At 37.4% G+C, this 19,969-nt stretch overlaps 1 protein-coding gene across 1 annotated transcript in view; it reads left to right on the plus strand.

The window, feature by feature from the left end:
• UBE2W (ubiquitin conjugating enzyme E2 W) overlaps positions 1-8,302 on the plus strand; it is a gene marked incomplete at its 5' end in the record, with an annotated part of 38,112 nt that extends 29,810 nt beyond the window's left edge. Inside the window, 1 exon segment of the mRNA NM_001243317.1 lies at positions 7,458-8,302. Within this exon segment, the coding sequence (NP_001230246.1) occupies positions 7,458-7,471 (14 nt within the window).

The following is a 19,969-nucleotide window of genomic DNA, read 5'->3' on the forward strand; positions in this document are numbered from 1 at the left end:
AAATACTTTCTTTGGATTGAATTAAGCATTTCAAAAAATCTACAGAAAAAGAATTTTTTAAAAGTTGGGTATTGGTAGTTCCCACTGTGGCACAGTGGGTTAAGGATCCAGCATTGTCTCTTTGACAGCATGGGTTCAATCCTTGGCTTTGTGCAAAGGATTAAGGATCCGGCATTGCTACAGCTGTGGCATAGCTTGCAGCTGCAGCTCTGATTTGATCCCTGGCACCGGGAACGTCCATATGCTGCAGGTGCGGCCAGAAAAGAAAAAAAAAAGTTGGGTATCAACTCTGGAGGAAGCATTTCTGAACTTAAAAAGAATCACAGATTAAACATTTAGTTATATGAGGATTTAAACCTTTGGTAAAAGCATGGAAGAACCTCAAAACACGGTCAATATAAAGTTTAAAAAGAAAAGTTGAAAAACATAACTTATTGAAAATAAAGGCCATTTCTAATAATTGCTTAAGAATGAATTAATTACAAGCATGGGCAAAAAAGTTCACGGTAAAATAATTACAAATTTAATATTCGGAAACTATATTGAATTGACAAGAGTTTTATGAAATGAGTGCAGTGCTGGAGGAGGAGAGTAAAGGGTAGAATACAACTGTTTTCATATTTGCTGGTACTGCAGTGTCGTCCTTTAAGGAAGCAGCAGTTCAGCAATAGTTAACAAGCTTAAAGTTCAACATCAAACCTCTTGTCTTAGTTGCTAAACATCTGAGAATCTATCCTAAGAAAATCATCTGTGATACAAAAAATGTTTTATGCCTGAACTATTCCGTGAACCATTAATTATGACATCCTCTCCATTCCTCGTCCTCTGTTGTTTCCACTTGTGCCATTTGCCTGGAATTAGTCCTTCCACTCTTCTTGGAAGCTCTCCTCACCAACGCCTCGTTGATTGCTTCCTCTTTTAAGGCATCTAATGTAAACGTTGTTATTGTGCCAGAATGCTGGTTTTACTTTTTAAGATATCCCCAAATAATTCTGAGGCAGCCGGTCACTTGATAACTCTTGTTTCATGGATTCTTAGATCCTTTTATAAGGACAAGTTTCCAGTGGGATTTCTTTCTGGATGCTGAAGGTCCACTAAAACTAAAGAAGACCCCACATTAATTAAATGGCCCTTCAGTTTACACTGCTGACTTCTCCTCCTTTTCTCGCCTCTTGACTTTTGCTTCCTTAAAGGAGGACACTGTTACCACCAGCAAATACAAAAACACTGCTTTATTCTACCCTTTACTCTCCTCCTCCAGCACTGCAGACACTTAAGCTGTCTGTTCCCTCTGTGTCTTTACAAAGAACCTTTTCAAAAATAAAAAATCATTTCTTGGAGTTCCCATCATGGTTCAGTGGAAACAAATCTGGCTAGTATCCATGAGGACACAGGTTCAATCCCTGGCCTCGCTCAGCGGGTTAAGGATCCAGCATTGCCGTGAGCTGTGGTGTAGGTTGCAGATGCGGCTCAGACCTGGTGTTGCTGTGGTGTAGGCCAGCGGCTATAGCACTGATTCGACTTCTAGTCTGGGAACCTCTGTATATGCCATGGATGAAGCCTAAAAAGCCAAAAAGCCAAAAAAAAAAAAAAAAAAAAACCCAAACCAACCCCAAAATCATTTCTTGACTGTCACAGTCCCCTTTACCTTATCAAGTTCTCAAATTCATCAAAAATTAAGGTTAGTCAGTAAGAAATGTTGACAAACACAATTAAATCAAACATGCTTTAAAATGTCAAAATTCTCAAGACAGTGGTTCATTCTCTTTCAGACCCAACTTCGCTAATAATAAATTCCCCCACTGTCTTGCCCACAGTGCTTTAAAACCACTTTAAGGTTATTGTTAAACTTGGGAAGAAATTGTCTTGGAGTGATGGAATTTTCAAAATACGTGTATTTTGAAAGTACAGTCTTCTCTGCCACTCTGTCCCACCCCATTGTTAGTATCTGTTTTTTTCCCTTCCATATTCCCTAGTAGGGAAATTTTAAAAAGATAATCATGTTTTAAGCCCTCTGATGCTGCCTTGTATTGTTTAAAAAAACTAATGAGAAGTCCTTTACTTAAGAATACTTCCAGAATTCCTAATTACCTGCTTTTGAATGAGAATGAGGAAAAGTTGCATAGTAAAACTAGAAATATATAAAAATTCTTTAGAATAGAGTAGATAGACGTCATTTTTCATAGTTAATAATTTTTAAAGTTTGAGTTTGGGTCATCTCCAAGCTAGCCAAGAAGTAGTAAGAAAAGAGGCTTTTCAAATTAAATTAATCTGGGAGTTCCCATTGTGGCACAGCAGAAACGAATCTGACTAGGAACCATGAGGTTGCAGGTTCGATCCCTGGCCTCAATCAGTGGGTTAAGGATCCAGCGTTGCCATGAACTGTGGTGTAGGTCACAGATGTGGCTCGGATCTGGCATTTCTGTGGCTGTGGTGTAGGCTGGCAGCTGTAGCTCCAGTTAGACCCCTAGCCTGGGAACCTCCATATGCCATAGGTACACCCTAAAAAGACAAAAAAAAAAAATTATATTAACCTTTTAATGTAAAGTAGTACAGGGTTTGCATAGGAATTCCATGTCCAATAAACAGATTAAAAGTACCCCTCCATACAAATTAGCCATTTTTACAAGGCACCTGATTCTAATTCAACTAAATCATGTCTATCCTTGCTTAGTGTCCTGTCCCAGGTATAAAACATCCTCAGTTCATTGATTTACAGTGATCGTTCTTAATATGTTTTCTGCTCCTGCTTGAACCGTGCGTGCCTGAATCATTCCTTTCCCACACTCTCCCTTAAATGGACAATTTTGCTCCATGAGTAAGCGTCCTACGAAATCAAGGAAGGGTAACATTAAACTTTGAGATGATTGAACACCTGCTCTGTCATCCGGGTGGCTGGGTACAGGGACTCTTCCTGAATTTTACCTTTACAAAGATGAAGCATTTCAGCCATGTACTGTATATTCTCCTTTATACATTTCACAATAACAGTTGCAAGCAATATGAAAAATAGCCCACCTTGTCACTATAGTTGAATTTGGAAAATCTTAATCAAAAAGGTAATTGTACTCACTCAAAGAGCAGAATCACCTCAGCTTTGTTTTGGAACTCTTGAAATTTCAGTTTATATTTTTTTGCTTAGCCACTTTAGTTCCAAAAGATCTTCATTGATTATGTTCTCCTTATAATGCCAGTTATCAGGAAATATGGACTCTTGTTATTTCTTCCCATCATCTAATTCTGAAGGGTTACAAGGTCAGATCAATGTCCTGATGTGACCGGCAAAACTAAACAGAAAGATCAGAGAGCAAAGACTTGCTGGGAGTTGGAAGAACTCACTGAAACACTTAATATTTAATTTCTGGAAACCAAGCAGAATCATAGGCCTCAGGTGTCAAGCTCCACAGCCTTTCTACATGGTGCTAACCAACCTACTTGGGTCAGCATGGGTCAGCATTTTGGTTGGTTGTAATCAAAGAGCCAAGTGAGGTTCTAGCTCAGATTGCTGATACTTGTGTACTTCAGAGGCGGCTTCCAGAATGTAGGATGAAGGCATTATTAATGGAAAATAACAAATCTGAAATTGAGTCGATCTCCTAGAGATTTTATAAGAGGAAAACTTAGCTCACACACCACATTTGAGTCAGATACCAGTGTTGGGTTCTTGGAAAAAAGCCTCTCTCGAGTTTAGATTTGTGATTTTCCACATTGCTGGCATACTTTGAAAATTAGGCCAGTCGCTGTTACCCCACTGTCTTTTTATAAATACATCTCACCATTTATTGCATTTCTCTGAAGGTTCTTTTCTAGCACACAGTAACTTATTACAGAGTAAAAAGTCATTGATTACAGCAGAAATTGGCACAACATTGTAAGTCATCTATGCTTCAATTTTTTAAAAAGTATGTGAATACATATTCCTTATTGTTAATTACTGGAAGCTCTACTTTCCAGAACTCTTACAGTTTCTGTTCACTTGGGAATTAAGGTCCTATCTGCATTGGAGTGCAAATATTCTGTGTTGCCAGTTAAGGTGGAGATCCATTTGCTTTGAAAAGTCAGTTGAGCTGAGTATAGGGTTAAAAAAATAAAGTGCCCTAACCAAAATAGGTATTTGAATAAGACAACTCATCTGAGCATAGGAAAGGGAACTTACCTCTGATTCAGGTCTACAGTCTTCCTTAGAAAACAGATTGGTATCCAGTTTAGTGCATAAATAAAGGAACCTCATTTATTTATGCACTAAATAAATGAACCTCAAAGTTCTGTATCATAAAGCAGACATAATTGTTCTTAAAAAAGATAAAAATTCTATTTGTATAAATATCATAAAAATATTTCAGTGAGATAGCCAGTCCATTAATAATATCCATTTCCTAGGATCAGTATTAAACGTATTCAACTTAGTTCCATAAATGAGTGCTTTTCACACATGGGAGCACAGATTTGTAGTTCCTGAAGCACTTTCCTTAAGGTGACAGAGAATTGAACATTATAGTTTGGGACAACTATTGAGTATTGGCTCCAGAAAACTAGACTTACAGGAACTAAATTGGCATAATGTTTAGATATTATGTCCTAATATCTAAACTGATGAAATTGTAATCTTGGGATAAGTAGGGGAATATCTTTTTTTATAAAACTATGGGCTACATTCTGGTTCCCTTTAGCTGGAACATTTCCTGTAGGATTGTAAAGGGACCTGGAACACAAAATTGTGTCAGACCAGTGTGAACAAACTTCTTTTCTCCCTGCCTACTAGTTGTCCATAGGTTTACCCACCTTTTGATTTGTACTACCTTTTAGGGTTACAAAACCACTTTCTAAGTTACTGAGTCCATATTTTCACTTTGCCCTTTGTTTCCTGCAGAATAGCTGTACTCTTCTCTACTGTGTAATCTTTCTTGAATCAGTTTATCAAAGGAAAACTTAATTCTCTCATTACACTGTTGAAACACAAACCTAACTGTAAAGATTTATTTTCTTAGAGGTAGCATCTGACTTTCACATCTATTGACCTCTGACTCTGTTCTGTTTTTTCTAGTCTTGTGTCTCTGGGAATATGCTGGGATATACTTATCAGTATAATGTGATGATTTTTAATACTTTGGGGGAAATTAAATGACCTTCTTCTTTTAGTATAGTTCTTGCTTATGTACACTTCCCAGAAGCCCAGTGAAATTAGCAGTGGTAGGTGTCACTCTTTGGAACTGGTAATTTCTATATTATATTTGAGAGTATAATTTTAGTAGGGGCTTCTGCAGTTCCAGAAAAAAAATAGGTGGTTATTGTGTTGTTTTTTTTTTTCAGGTCATCATCTTGCCACAGATACTTTAGCCAAGTGGTTAAATATATTGTTCTCCCACCACCTCTTATAGACCTGTATTTGTCTTGATCCAAGATAGGTTTACTCTTAACAGTTTCTTTGGAAGCCAGTCCTGGTATCCAGTAATCCTCATCGTGTAGCTAGGAAACCTTCTACTAACAAATGAGCTTTTTGCTTATTAGTGATGCCCTTCTTATTTAGGGAAAAGGTGGACATGGGTTTGGCTTATACCTGTCTCCATACTAAACTATTACTAATTGATTCTTTATTACATGTAGCCGTCATGGATATGTGATGTTTCAGTCCCTGTGGGTCCAACTACCACAGAGAATTAAAATCCATCTTTAGCATATATTTATTTAATAAGTTTATCTCTTCAAAGATAGGGGATTCCAAGCATGTGGTAGTTGGTTAGTCCTAACTTTCTTTTACCATCTGACTGAAGGTGGGTATTTACATTGATGGTACCACCTATCAAAGGAAATGTGTTTTTGGAGACAAAAGCGTATTGGTAGTTATGTAGGTGCATTATCTTCAAGTTGGATTTTATGTGACACTTTTCTTATTGAATCATTGTCATGTGTACAGTACTAAAGTTTATCCCCACTAGTTTGACATAGTAAGTAAAGTTTAGTGCCATCTCTGAGCTTTCGAGGTTTAAATGTAATTAGTTTTTAAACTAATTTCAAGGACCCTACTGTCATCTCTATTGGAGAAGTGATGTTTCAGAGAACCTCTTCATACTCTTAAGCTTATTCTGATCCATGGCAGATATAGTCTCCTTTATTCCAAGATTCACAGTCATTTAAGAAACATACTTTAATGTGACTCTTAGAGGCTGTAAACTGTTTACTTGCCTTCCTTTCTTAAAAATGTTCTTATTTATTTATTTAAGGGATTCTAATGATTTAGGTATGGTTTATTTTTAAAATTTAATCTGTTTCACCCTTTATATTCTTAGGGTATAGGATCATGGAATATTCTGCCAATTTACTCAGCATGGAAATCAGATTTGCTGCTTTTTAACTCTTAGTCTTTATGAATGGGAATTCTTATTAGCATTTTTTTTTTTTTTGGTCTTTTTTTTTGCTATTTCTTGGGCCGCTCCTGTGGCATATGGAGGTTCCCAGGCTAGGGGTTGAATCGGAGCTGTAGCCACCGGCCTACACCAGAGCCACAGCAACGCGGGATCCGAGCCGCGTCTGCGACCTACACCACAGCTCACGGCAACGCCGGATCGTTAACCCACTGAGCAAGGGCAGGGACCAAACCCGCAACCTTATGGTTCCTAGTCAGATTCGTTAACCACTGCTCCACGACGGGAACTCCCTTATTAGCATATTGATCCTCAAATAGGATGGTTTGTGTTAAACGTTTCAGCCAGTTTTTCAGATTTTCTCCTTGAGAGTTTTCACAACTTTTTGTCACTAGTCAGAATAACCAGTCCTCAAAATCCTTCAGATATGTTTCGTAAAGTAAATTTTGTAAAATAAGTCATGAACCCCTCAAATTATGTGTTACGTAAATATATATTGAGTCTGTCAGAAGGCATTATTAAATAATTCTGTGGAATTGTTTTTAATGACCTCCTTTGTTATGTAGGTGTACTTGCTGAGAACTTATTTTTGAAGAACTAATTAATAATTTGATTAGTGACAATCAAATTACTATTGATTTAGAGATTGTACCTCATTTGTGAAGTTACTTCCTTCAAAGACTTAAACATGAGTTGTATTAAGTAGCATGACAGTGTTGGTCAGGAGTTTACTTTCTGTCTCATTATATTTTTAAATTGTTACCCACTGAAGAATTCTCTTATGACTGATAAATCCTGAATATGTGCTAACATGTATCAATTTATTATTTTAAACAGACCTAACATACTAATAATAATATCATTTTAAGATTTGTGTGAACTACAAATCCTTAAAAGAATAGAACTTGATGTATCTTTCACTATATACTTGAACACAAATTGGTCTTTTTATTTGCAGGGATCAGGGGAGACAAGTCAGAAATGTAAACCATGTTCTTCTTGCTACTTGAAATTATTTCTGTATTAGACTAACTTGTAGATTTTACTTATGCATGCTTAACTTTTTTAATTATCTTTTTTCTCCTTTTCTTAAAGATGATACTTGTTGATGCCACTGTTATCATCCTCCTAGCAGAAGATAGTCCTACTGAGAAAAAGAGCACTTTGATCATTCAGTCTTTGAACTTTAACCTTTGACTGGAAGTGACCTATAGGCAATGAAGACTACTTCCTTTTACTGCATTTTTACTCGTGTGCATTCTGGGCGCATGTTGATCGCTGGTTCAGTCCAGGCAACTGACATGCTTTATTAGTCATACAGTATTAATGCAGGTGTCAGGAAATGTCAAATATAATTCCATTTTTTATTTTTATTTTTTTAAGCTTTTGGAAAAGTTCCAGGTCCTCATGTATTGTGCAATAACATTGACTTCTTTGGCGGTTTGGGGACGTTCATTGCCGGCAATGGACGTTGTAACAGGAAAAATTTTCATTAACTCCTGCCACCCAGTGATTAATGCATGATAGGGCCTATGAAATGAACTTATTGGTTAGAATGGGATTATAAATAAAGTGAGGGATCCAACATTACCTTGAAAGTCACCCCAACTGTTTATATTTGGTTTCTATGCACTGTGAACCTAAGGTTAACAGCATGAATTAACATGCGTCTTTAAAGGACTGTAATGAAAGATCATTGCGTATTTATTGAATTGTTTATATCTGCTGTCAAATTGTTTTGACATGGACAGTTTTCAAGTAACATTGGCAGAGAGGTACAATATGTTATCCCTATGGTGAAAATAAATTCATTTGTTGTATATAGTTCCTCAATCTCTGAAGTCAAGGTATGAGTAATATAGGGTATGAATGGTTTAATCAAGGCTTTATTTTGGAAGTAAGGAAAATGGCAGTGATGATTAAACTGCTGCAGTCCATAATTTGGGCTTGTTATTTGTACATTAATGATTTTTTCCAAGTAGATTACACTCTGTTACTTCCTGCTAGCCATCAGCATGAGCCCTACTGCTAAACACTATTTCATTTATTTATGTTTGGAAAATCCATAAACATTTTTTTTTTTTTTTTTTTTTTTTTTTTTTTTTTTTTTTTTTTTTTTTTTTTTTTTTTTTTTTTTTTTTTTTTTTTTTTTTTTTTTTTATGTTTGGAAAAATCCATAAACATTGTTTGCAATTTGTTCTTTTGTTACGACTTTTGTTACGTTTTAAGTCAAGTTTGAATGTTACAATACTTTAATTGAAGAACTTCTGTCAAGTTTTTTTCTTGTAAATTTTCCTTACTTGTAAGTATCATCTTGTCCTTCAATCCTGTACCCTAAAATAAGAAATACATTTTTGACAGAGGCTTAATGTTTTAACAAAAGAGTGTGGACATTTTTATTTTAAAATTTAGGCAAAAGTACACTATAGAATGGTTTGTTTGCTTATTTGTCTCACACGACCATACCGTTTTTTTTTCTGGAGGGATTTTTTTTTTTTTTTCTTTCTGTTATTTAAGACTTTGCTTACAGCTAGATAACATTTTTCTATAGAAAAAAAAAATTGTTTGAAAGGTCCAGTTCTCAGTACCATGTAAGTTAATGAATCTGCAACTAGGTTCTCTTTTTAAAAAGCGATTAATGTATTTTATAAATTACCTTTTCACATATGCAAAATCTGTTTCTACTACAATGTTATTTTTACTAATGCCTATTGTTGCACTCTTTTTGACATATCCTACAGTGAATATATGAATCAGTTTGGGCTTAAAAACAAAAGCCAGTTGACTAAATGGTTTGAAATATGTACCCCAGCAAAACCATCCAATCAGTAATTGGCAAAGAATATTTTAAAAATTGTTTTTAATCTCTGTATTGATGATATTTTGTAGCTTTGTACATGTTAATTAAGGGCATATAATTTTACACTCAAAGTATAATTGTTGAACTCAGGGGTGGGTAGACTTCAAAAATATGTCTGCTGTAGAAATAACTTGAAAAAAATTTTTAAACAATGGCCAGCCACCAAATTGTGGACACTGTTTTTACTGCTAGGTATCAACTACCACTGTTTAAAATTGAAAACATTTTTGTTCTATCTCAACTAGATATACATAAGTTCTCACTGTAGTCTCTATCAATCATAATAGTTGAGCAGTTTAAACAAGACATAAAATGGGTGTTTTTGGAATGCTTTGAAACTACTCTTAGTTTTTAACTGCTTTTTAATATGAAAATTGCAGCTGTAAATTATGTATTTTTCATATTTTACACAACTGCTCTAAACTACTGATTGACTAGAACATTTTCTGGGGTGGGGGTGGGGGCTCTCTCTCCATACTGCTGGTCCTCTTACTAAAATCCTTTTTTAAAGAAATGACCTGTGACATTTATTCACCAAAGGAATTAATATACCAGGTCAAAGATTAACAATGCTCTAGTATAGATTAATAGGTCCTATATAGCCTCAATTCAGTTTTTTAATATGAATGATAGTATTTTTGAACATACCTCTCTCTCTACGTAGAGATACCATACAATACATTAAAATGATGCAGAGGAAAGTAAAGGAAAGCCAAATCATTTTGGTACATTTTATGGTTTAAGAAGAAGATAGGATGAAATATCGTCAAATTTAGAAGCAGCAACTATTCAAAATCTGCAGTCTGATAACACCTTATGCATCACTTCCTTGAATTTAGGAAATCATTGAAAACTCCTGTGCACTTAGATTTAATTAATTTAAAATGTGAGTTGCATTATTCAGAGACATAAGATGTTTACCTGAGACATGGCTCTAGAGAAGGCAGTTAACAGCTATGTAAGAATAAAAAGCTATTTCTCTGTAATGTGTTGTTGAATGACAACCAGAATACCAAGAATGTGTAAATAGGAAAATGCTACTTCTCTGTTCCCTGCCTACCCTCTGTGGGGCGCCGCCTGCCCCTTAGGTCTACAGAATTATACCTTCAGATTTAGACAATACGTACGCTCTTCTTTTTTATTTATTTATTTATTTATTTTAAGGCCATTCTTCTGGTTTGCCAAATTCTGTTAAGGCAGCGATATATTCAGTTTCTTATTTTGCATGCTTAGATCATGAACTTGGTGCCCTTTCAGAAAGAAAAAAAATATATATATGTCAAGTAGGTAATTAATGCCATAGATTTTAAAGAGAGAAATGGTTTTCAGTTTTTTAAGATAAATTTTTAAAAACAAATTTTATGGCTGTCCTCTTAAGGGATTTAATATTCATCTCTAAGGGACTTGTACAAATTCCTCCTTTTTAGCTAACAGGGGAATAAGATTTTTTTTTAATCCACAGAAGAAAATGCTAAAAATGGCTTTTATATACATACAGTTCATCTGGAAAATGATCTTAATCCTTACTGTTTTGACTAGGCATATAAATATTTGGTATAAAGTAACTGGAATAGTTTATTACTTTTTCCCTTCTGAAGTTTTAACTACATGCAAAAATACATATCATTAGATTCCTGTGGTGGATAATAATTTCTTCAGATTCTAAAACAGGTATCTAGTGACTGCTTAATTGTTCCCAGTTTGCATCAAAAATGAACCGACAAATAATGGAAATGAGTAATGATATGAAAATGGTATGTAACTACATATTACTTGTTTCTGGTAATCAAGTCTTATTTTTAAAAAAGCCTATTGTTTTTGAGAATTGAGATATTCAAAACTTGTTAAAGCTTCTTCCTAAAAATAGAAAAGAAGAGGAGGTACTGTGTGTTTAAAAGAAATTTTTTTTTAAATAAAGAATTCAGTGTCACTAGTTCTAAGCCTTTATGGTTACTGCTGCTATATTTCTTGATCTCACTTTTATTTAGTTTTTTGTACATATTTTGGCTAAATGTTTTAAGATTTATAATTGTGTATGTAAGTTGATTTCCAAAAAAAGCTGAAGCTTAACTATATGTATTTTCTGAGGATTCATTGCTATCAAAAGCTGCTACTGCACTATTCTGTTATGCTAATACCGTTGCATGATTAAGATCTGTGAAGAAGGTATCTTTAATCTTCACCTGCTGGCCCTAATCCTTTTTGCAGACTTTTGTTTGTTTTTATTCTTCCTTTATTTTTCTTCCTCTCTTTACAGATACAGTGTATCAGTCCTCAGTGTCCCCTTCTAATACCTGAATTTTTCTCTCCTCTTCCCTCCCTTTTTTGCTTCCTCCCCCTTTCCTATTTCATTTCTCTTTCATGAGGTTAGGAAGTTCAGAGGAAGAGAATTATTAAAATTATATCAGAAAATGTAATAAAACGATTCCATCCTCTAAGTAAAGAATTTTATTTTAGGCCAGCAAATGGCTAAATTTGTTGAATTGGTTACTTGATAAATAAGCTGTCATTAATAATAGTTCTCAAATACTGCTGTTGAGGGAATTTTCTTTTTTACTTTTTGGATGTGCCGCTCCCAAAGCCTGATTATTGTCCAGTTAAATTAAATTACCTGTTTTGGTGAAAGTGTTTTTCCATTTAAGTCTAAGCCATTTCCAGATTTGGAATTTTTTTTTTTACTTCTTCTTAATGTATGGCTGCACCCATGGTTTGTGAAAGTTCCCAGGCCAGGGGTTGAATCCAAGCTGCAGCTGCAAGCTACGCTGCAGCTGCAAGCTACACTGCAGCTGCAGCAATGCCCGATCCTTTAACCCACTGCGCCATACCTCTGAGGTGACTCAGGCTGCCGAAGTCAGATTCTTAACCCACTGTGCCATAACGGGAACTCCTGGAACTGTTTTTTTTTTTTTTTTTTTTTTTTTTAAATAATAATTTGTGGGAGACTTTTATTTTCTCAGCCTAAGTTTTACATTGATTTAAAGATAGACTTATATACATTATCATTAGAGGCCCATGGAATCTAAACTTGGATCTCTATCCTTCAAGTTGAAGTTCTGGTTCTGACTGTGTTCCTGATAATTGAGGTATTTATTGTGATTTTAATTTTCACATGTTAGGATTGGGACTTATAGTTGAGGATGGATCTCCAAAATTATTACATAAATATCTTTTTTATGAAAATTATAACAGGGTAATATCTGAAGCCATTTTGAATATGTGGAAGAAATGTCTGACTAGAAGCCAGTATATCTTCACATCCCTAAAGGACAGGAGTTTCGCAAGTTGAGTGCAGTTGGCTGGGGAAAGGAGAAACAGGTCTTATTCTGTTTTTTGGCACATACTCTATCAGGGTTTTGAGAAAAGTTTGCTCCTACAATAATTCTCATCTGTTTCTCAAAGGCAAAAGCATGGTTTCCAAACTTTCTGGGCTTTGGCTTGTTAGCTGTGATTTCACCTGTCGTATTTCTTGGCACATTGAATAACTGCATAACCCTGCCTCTCTAATGTAAAAAGCTGAAGCAAGACAAATGAGGAATTTGGTAGATTGTGGCAGATACATTGTAAATGCAAGTCTCTTCATAGTTAACCACAGATTGTTTACATAATGCAAATGGACTGTCTGGGGTCAAGGTAAAATAATTATTTGAGTAGATTATTAGGTCAGTTATCTGGCAGCCAAGAATTAGGTGCATGTTCAAGTCAAAATGAATTTGTTGTTTTTAGTTGGTATCATTTTTCTCTAAATATTCAGAAACGCAGAATGTACATTTTATTAATAGGAATGGAAGCTCATGCTTGAAGATTTGCATAGGGTGGATGTATATATTTTATAAAAGCAAGTTGTAAAATATGTAAAGCTACTGCTTTTTAAATAGAATATAAATGTTGACAGATAAATCTATATATTATATTTTTAATTACATGTATCAAACTTTTGTTAGTTGAATATAAACTACATTGTGTGCTTTATGGAATTCAGTAACTTTTAATAATAAAGCAGTTGTCATTGATTTTTTTCTGTAGACTTGAATACTAAATTGAATAGATATTAAACCTTTTTGTAGTTTGCCGTAATGTAAAAATTTATATAGTAATTCCTCTTTACAAAAGACCATGATCTTTAAAGGATTATAAAAATAGTGACATGTCCATTTCCAGAATGAATGCAACAGAATGACAGTAGTCATTAAAGCCACTTGTTTATTTAAAGATCATCTTTGCTTTGTAGTGTAGCCTACTATATTTTAGTGGTTCTTCATGCTTTAATTAATTAAGACTGGGCAATTTCAGAAAAGATGGAAAATCGAGACCTGGGTACCTGCTTAGAGTTACATGAGTGTGGAGTTGCTGAATTTCAGGTTGTACTGTTGATAAGGATATTCTGTAAAGAATTTCCAGATGCTTTCCCGAGGATACCAACAGATCAGCTGACTTAAGTGAGTGACTCCTGAAGCTGTGAGAAGAGAGAAGGAAATAAGCAGAAGAAAGGGTATCGCCACATCTCAGTTATGCCCAGCAGGAAGAAGCTCAGTGTGCACTGCTGCTGATCTAAGTTTTCCTTTCACAGAGGATCTCCTGCCCCAGGAGCTCCCTCCTACTCATGGGGGCACCCCTAAACAACTAGACTAGTAGCTGATTAGATAAATGCAAAGTCCTTCTTTCTTTGATGGCATTCTCTCCTTTTATTATAATCCTTAAAATAATTTCTACCTCTCACAGATGGTAGGACTTTTCTCCACCAGTTGAAGCTACTGTGGATAAGTGATTTTGTTGAAATTCTCCCTATATTACTCGGTACTTTTCATACTAACGTAACACTTAGCAAAATTAAATATGATCTGGGAGTTCCTGCAGTGGCCAACAGGGCCGGCAGTGTCTGCAGTGCCAGTACCTGTGTTTGATCCCAGACTTAGCACAGTAGGTTAAAGGATCTGGAACTGTGGTTCAGATCTGATCCCTGGCCCCTGCCCTGGGAACTCTGCCGTGGGCCAGCCAAAAAAGAAAGAAATCTGAATATAAGGAACGTTGACGTAAAAAAGTAAGGTAGACAATACCTCCTCATACATGCACCTGCCCTTCAAGGACCTAGTGTAGGTAGATATATATCATCAGGAAAGCAATTTCTTTCTTTCTTTCTTTTTTTTTTTTGGCCTTACTTGAGGCATGTGGAAGCTACCAGGCCAGGGATTGAATCCCCTTGCTGCAGGCAGCGGCCCAAGCCCCTGCAATGACAACACTGTACCCTTAAGCAGCTGTGCCATAAGGGAGCACCTAACAAGAATTTTTATCTCAAGTTCCCATCATGGCTCAGTGGTAATGAGGACTCAGGTTCTATCTGAAGCCTTGCTCAGTGGGTAAAGATCTGGCATTACCTTGAGGTAGTGTAGGTCACAGATGTAGCTCCAATCTTGAGTTGCCGTGGCTGTGGCATAGGCCGGCAGCTGTAACTCTGATTCAACCCCCAGTCTGGAACTTCCATTTGCTATAGGTTTGGCACTAATATCCAAAAAAAAAAAAAAAAAGTTGTTTTTTTTTTTTTTTTTTAATGTCCACTCTCACCTCCCAAAAAAGCCTAATACTCTTTTCTGTGCAGTTAATGGCATTCCTATTCAACCTAGTTATCCAGATGAAGAATCTTAACACTATTTACTAGTCCTCTCTGACATTTTTCATCATTAAGTCCTGTTGAGCTCATCTTAAAAACGTCTCTGAAATTTCTCCCCTTTCCAGTCCCTTTGCCATTGTGACTTAACCGCCTGGTCCTGATGTTTGCAGACTGCTCTTCAGCCTCTACACATGTTCCATATGTCACAGCAAAACAAGACTACCTGTAGTTTGCTAGTGTTCTTCCCTATTCCTAGAATGTTCATTATCTGCTTTTCTACCTGAAAGATCCAGTTTAAGTGTAATTATAAGGTGATTATCTTTGTCCTTCCCTTGTTACCCCCTACCAGTCTTCTATCCTGAAATCTTTAACATTGGGACAGTGTCTCAGTTGTGTTTGTGTACCCAGCACATGACACACAGTAACTATCACATAAGCTTTTAATAAATGCTAGTTGAATTAGGGGTTCCCATTGTGGGTCAGCGGTAACGAACCTGAAGAGGATCCATGAGGACATGGGTTTTATCCCTGGCCTCGCTCAGTGGGTTAAGAATCTGGCCTTGCCCTGAGCTGTGGTGTAGGTCACAGATAATAGCTCGGATCCTGCTTTGCTAGAGCTGTGACGTAGACCAGCAGCTGGGATTTGACTGCTGGCCTGGGAATTTCCATTCACCACAGGTACAGCCCTAAAAAATACATAAAAATTTTAAAAATGTTAGTTGAGTTAACTTGATTGTATTTTTATCCTGGTTTTTTCAAAGAAAACTACTCAGGTACTAGCAATTTTGAAACATACATCCAAACCAAACCACCATCTGAGTGAAATGTCATAGCAGAACACCCTATCCTTCCTGTTCCAGAGAGTTTTAAAAAATTACTTTTATGTGAATCATTAGCCATTCTTAATTGGTTTTACTTTCTTTTCTTAAAAAAAAAGTTTCTCATATCCTTGCCTTATTGCTTATCTCTGAGGTAAATTGCATGTCTTGTATATATTCACAAATTAAGGCTACAATTGTTTTAAACTAAATACCTCTAGGGGCATGAAGACCTTCCTCTCATGGCTCAGTGGTTTACAAACCTGACTAGTATCCATTAAGACGCAGGTTCAATCCCTGGCCTTGCTCAGTGGGTTAAGGATACAGCATTGCCATGAGCTGTGGTGTAGGTGGCAGACGCTGCTCAGATTGCGTTGCTGTGGTTGTGGTGTAGGCTGGCAGCTGCAGGTCTGATTCAACCCCTAGCCTGGGAACCTCCATATGCTGCAGGTGTGGCCCTAGATAGACAAAAGACAAAAAAATAAAAATAAAAAAAAGGCATGAAGCAAATACTTAGGGACGATCTCTTCGATACCAAGAAGGAGGCAGTAAAGAGAAAGCATATATCTTCCAAGGGGAGATAGGAAATTTTGAAATACAACATAAAAAGTGATGAGCCTGAAGGAGTGTAGGTAAATGTCAGTCTTTGATAATCAGAGGACCAAGTTGTTTGCATAAAAAAGTACTGTCATGGTTTGAAAGATACAAACTTTGTGGTGGGCTCCAGGCAAGTACAAAAGTCACAAATATAAGAGCTTTAAGACAGGACTTGTATGAACATCAGCCAGGAGGACGATGTGGCTGGTTCAGAGTGAGCCAATGGAGGAGGAGAAGCCAAAGGCCAAATGATACAGGGCTTTGTGGGTCAGGGTAAGTTTGAAATGGAATTTTCAGTTTCCACTAAATAGAAAGGCAAGGAGTTCCCGTGTGGCTCAGTGGGTTAAGACCCTGACTGTGAGGATGCGGGTTCAATCCCTGGACTGTGCAGTGGGTTAAGGATCTGGCATTGCTGACAGCTGTGGCATAGGTTGCAGATGAGGCTCAGATCCATTGTTGCTGTGGCTATGGTGTCAGCCTCAGCTGCAGGTCCAATTCAATCCCTTGCCCAGGAACATCCATATGCCCCAGGTGTGGCCCAAAAAAGAAGAGTCTAGCCTTCAAGTTCCCTTTGTACTCAGGGCATTTATCAATTAGAAGGGAATCAGGAAATGGAGCCATTGTGTGGACAACATCATGGAGTTTTGCTCAGAAAATAAAGTCCAGGATGTGCCCCAGACCAGTCTGAACCACTAAGCCAACAACTTACCCATCAAAGCTAATGAAGCCAGAACCCAGTAGAGCTCCATTCCTGGAGTAAAGGTCACCTGAGGAAACAGCCCTGATTGGAACTTGCACCCTGAGTGGCAAAGGAAATGTTAAACTACAGACTTAGATTAAGATGAGGTCTCCGACTGGCCGTGTCCTCAGGAGGTAATCAGAAGCAACAGAAAGCCCTCTCTGGAGAAAGCTCTTCTTTTCATAGGCCTCAAACTGTTCCTCCAAGTGATAAACAATACAGTGGTCAGTACACAGAGATTATCTGGGAAACAAGACACCATGGTACAAAAACCAAAACCCAGCAGAAACAGCAGACCTAGAAGGCCTGGGAGGTGTGGGTTGGGGAGTGACATTCTGATGTGGTTTTCTGCTCTGCAGCTGCACCCTGATGGGACCCTCTGAAGAACAAGAACCTGTCTTGTTCAAATCATTGAAATATTGAGTGCCTGCTGGGTCCCAAGGAGCTTAAGATCTGGCAGGGAGGCACAATAGTGTGATAGGGTGATGAAGCTGAGGGAACTTCAAGGCAGGAACAATCAAAGTTGTCTTAGTGAGTCTGAAAGGAACTGCAGGGGAAGTGGGTCTTTGCCAGGCATCTAAGTTAAAGCACACAGCAAGTGCCAAAACCTACGGGGGAGAGAGAACAATGTGTTTGTAGCATTAACGTTGGATGAAGGAGTGGTGAGAATAAGTCAAGAGATAAAACTAGAGCTAGAACATGAAAGACCAGGTTATAGAGTTTTGATTTTATCTTATGGGCAGTAGCAACACACAGAATCAGTTTTGCGTTTGAGAAAAATTGCCTTGGCTATAGTCTAGAGAGTGTGTTTGGGAGGATCGCAAAACTGGAGGGGAAAACAAGAGGCTTGACTGTAATCCAAACAGCGGTTTATTATAAATATTGGCATAAATACAGACCTATACGTCAAGGCAGAAAGGAGAGTCCAGGGTTAAGGTCAACTGATTTTCAAGATGCCAAAGCACTTCTAGGGGAAAAGAATAATCTATTCAACAATATGGTACTAGAGCATTTGAAGAGCCATTTGCAAAAATAAAAAATCTTTTTTTTTTTTTTTGTTTTTGTCTTTTGTCTTTTGTTGTTGTTGTTGTTGTTGCTATTTCTTGGGCCGCTCCCGCGGCATATGGAGGTTCCCAGGCTAGGGATTGAATCGGAGCTGTAGCCACCGGCCTACGCCAGAGCCACAGCAACGCGGGATCCGAGCCACGTCTGCAACCTACACCACAGCTCACGGCAACGCCGGATCGTTAACCCACTGAGCAAGGGCAGGGACCGAACCCGCAACCTCATGGTTCCTAGTCGGATTCATTAACCACTGCGCCACGACGGGACCTCCCAAAAATAAAAAATCTTAACCTCACACCGTATACAATAATTGACCCCAAATGAATCATAGACCTAAATTAAGAGTGACATCATTAGTTGTTAGGGGGCTACACATTAGAACCAAGAGATACCACTATGCACTCACTACATTGACCATAGGAAGTTTTGACAAGAATGTAGAGCAATGGGAACTTTCCTACTACTGATGGGAATATGGAATTGTATAAGCACTTTGGAAAATAGTTTGACAGCTTCTTGAAGTTCAACATGCATCTACTAGGCTAATCAGGCATTTTACTCCTAGGTATTTATCCAGGGGAAAAGAAAGTATATGTTCATACAAAGATTTTTATGCAGATGTTTGTGATAGCCCAATTAGAAACATCCCGTATGTCCATCAAGAGGTGAATAGATAGGAGTTCCCATCATGTCGCCTTGGAAACGAATCTGACTAGGAACCAGAAGGTTGTGGGTTTGAGATCCCTGGCCTTGCTCAGCAGGTTAAGGATTCAGCATTGCCGTGAGCTGTGGTGTAGTTTGCAGATGAGGCTCAGATCTGGCATTGCTGTGGCTCGGATGTAGGTCGGCAGCTACAGCTCTGATTAGACCCCTAACCTGGGAACCTCCATATGCTGTGGCTGCGGCCCTGAAACAGACAAAAAGACCAAAAAAAAAAAAAAAAAAAGTGAATAGGTCACCAAATTTTGGTATATCTATACAATGGAACACAACAACAACAAAAATGTTCTAGGAGTTCCCTGGTGGCTCAGTGGGTAAAGGATCTGGCATTGTCACTGCTGTGGCATGGGTTTGATCCCATGGGAACTTTCACGTGCTGCAGACATGGCCAATAAATAAATAAATAAATAAAATTTTTAAATATTTAAAAAATCTATTGATAACATGCAAACAACACTGATAAATTTCTATTATACTGAGTGAAAACACCCAGGCCAAAAAAAAAAAAAAGTACATACTTAAGGTTTTACTTACATTTCTAGAAATTGCTCAGTTACTGTGACAAACGTCAGATAAGTGTTGGTTCAGAGCTCTTTTGGGAAGAACCACATTTTCCTCAGCTCTCTTGGATAGAGAGCATTTAAAATGTAAGGCAGGAGGAGATCAACGAAGATGGCAGAATAGAAAGATTCTGAGCTCATCTCCTTTCATAGGCACATAAAATTATAGCTCTTTATAGAAGAACCATCAATGAAAAAGATGAACCTACCAGAAGGGATCTTTTACAGCTACAGTTATAAAGTAGAAACTACAATGAGATGGGTAAGGAGGGCAGGAGCCATTGTATAGTCAGATCTCAGACCCCAATGGGCAACCTACAAAAGGGAGTTTAATTACAATCATAGAGACGTTCATCCATGAGTGAGGGGTCTGAACCCCTATCAGGCTCCTGCACTGGGGAGACAAGCCCCCAGAACATTTGTTTTTGAAGGTCAGAGGGACTTACTTTTGGGAGTCCCAGATAGCTGTGGGAAATAGTGACACCACTCTTAAAGGGAGCAAGCAAAATCCCACCTGCTTCAGGACCTAGGGCAAAAACAGTATTTAGAAAGGAGTCTGGGTCTAACCCACCTGCTGATCTTGGAGAGGCTGGAGCTCAGCCTGGGGCCACAGATAACAGCAGCAGCCATTTGAGGGAACTTG

This window comes from Sus scrofa, chromosome 4 (genome assembly GCF_000003025.6).
Source record: "Sus scrofa isolate TJ Tabasco breed Duroc chromosome 4, Sscrofa11.1, whole genome shotgun sequence".
Taxonomy (NCBI): Eukaryota; Metazoa; Chordata; class Mammalia; order Artiodactyla; family Suidae; genus Sus; species Sus scrofa.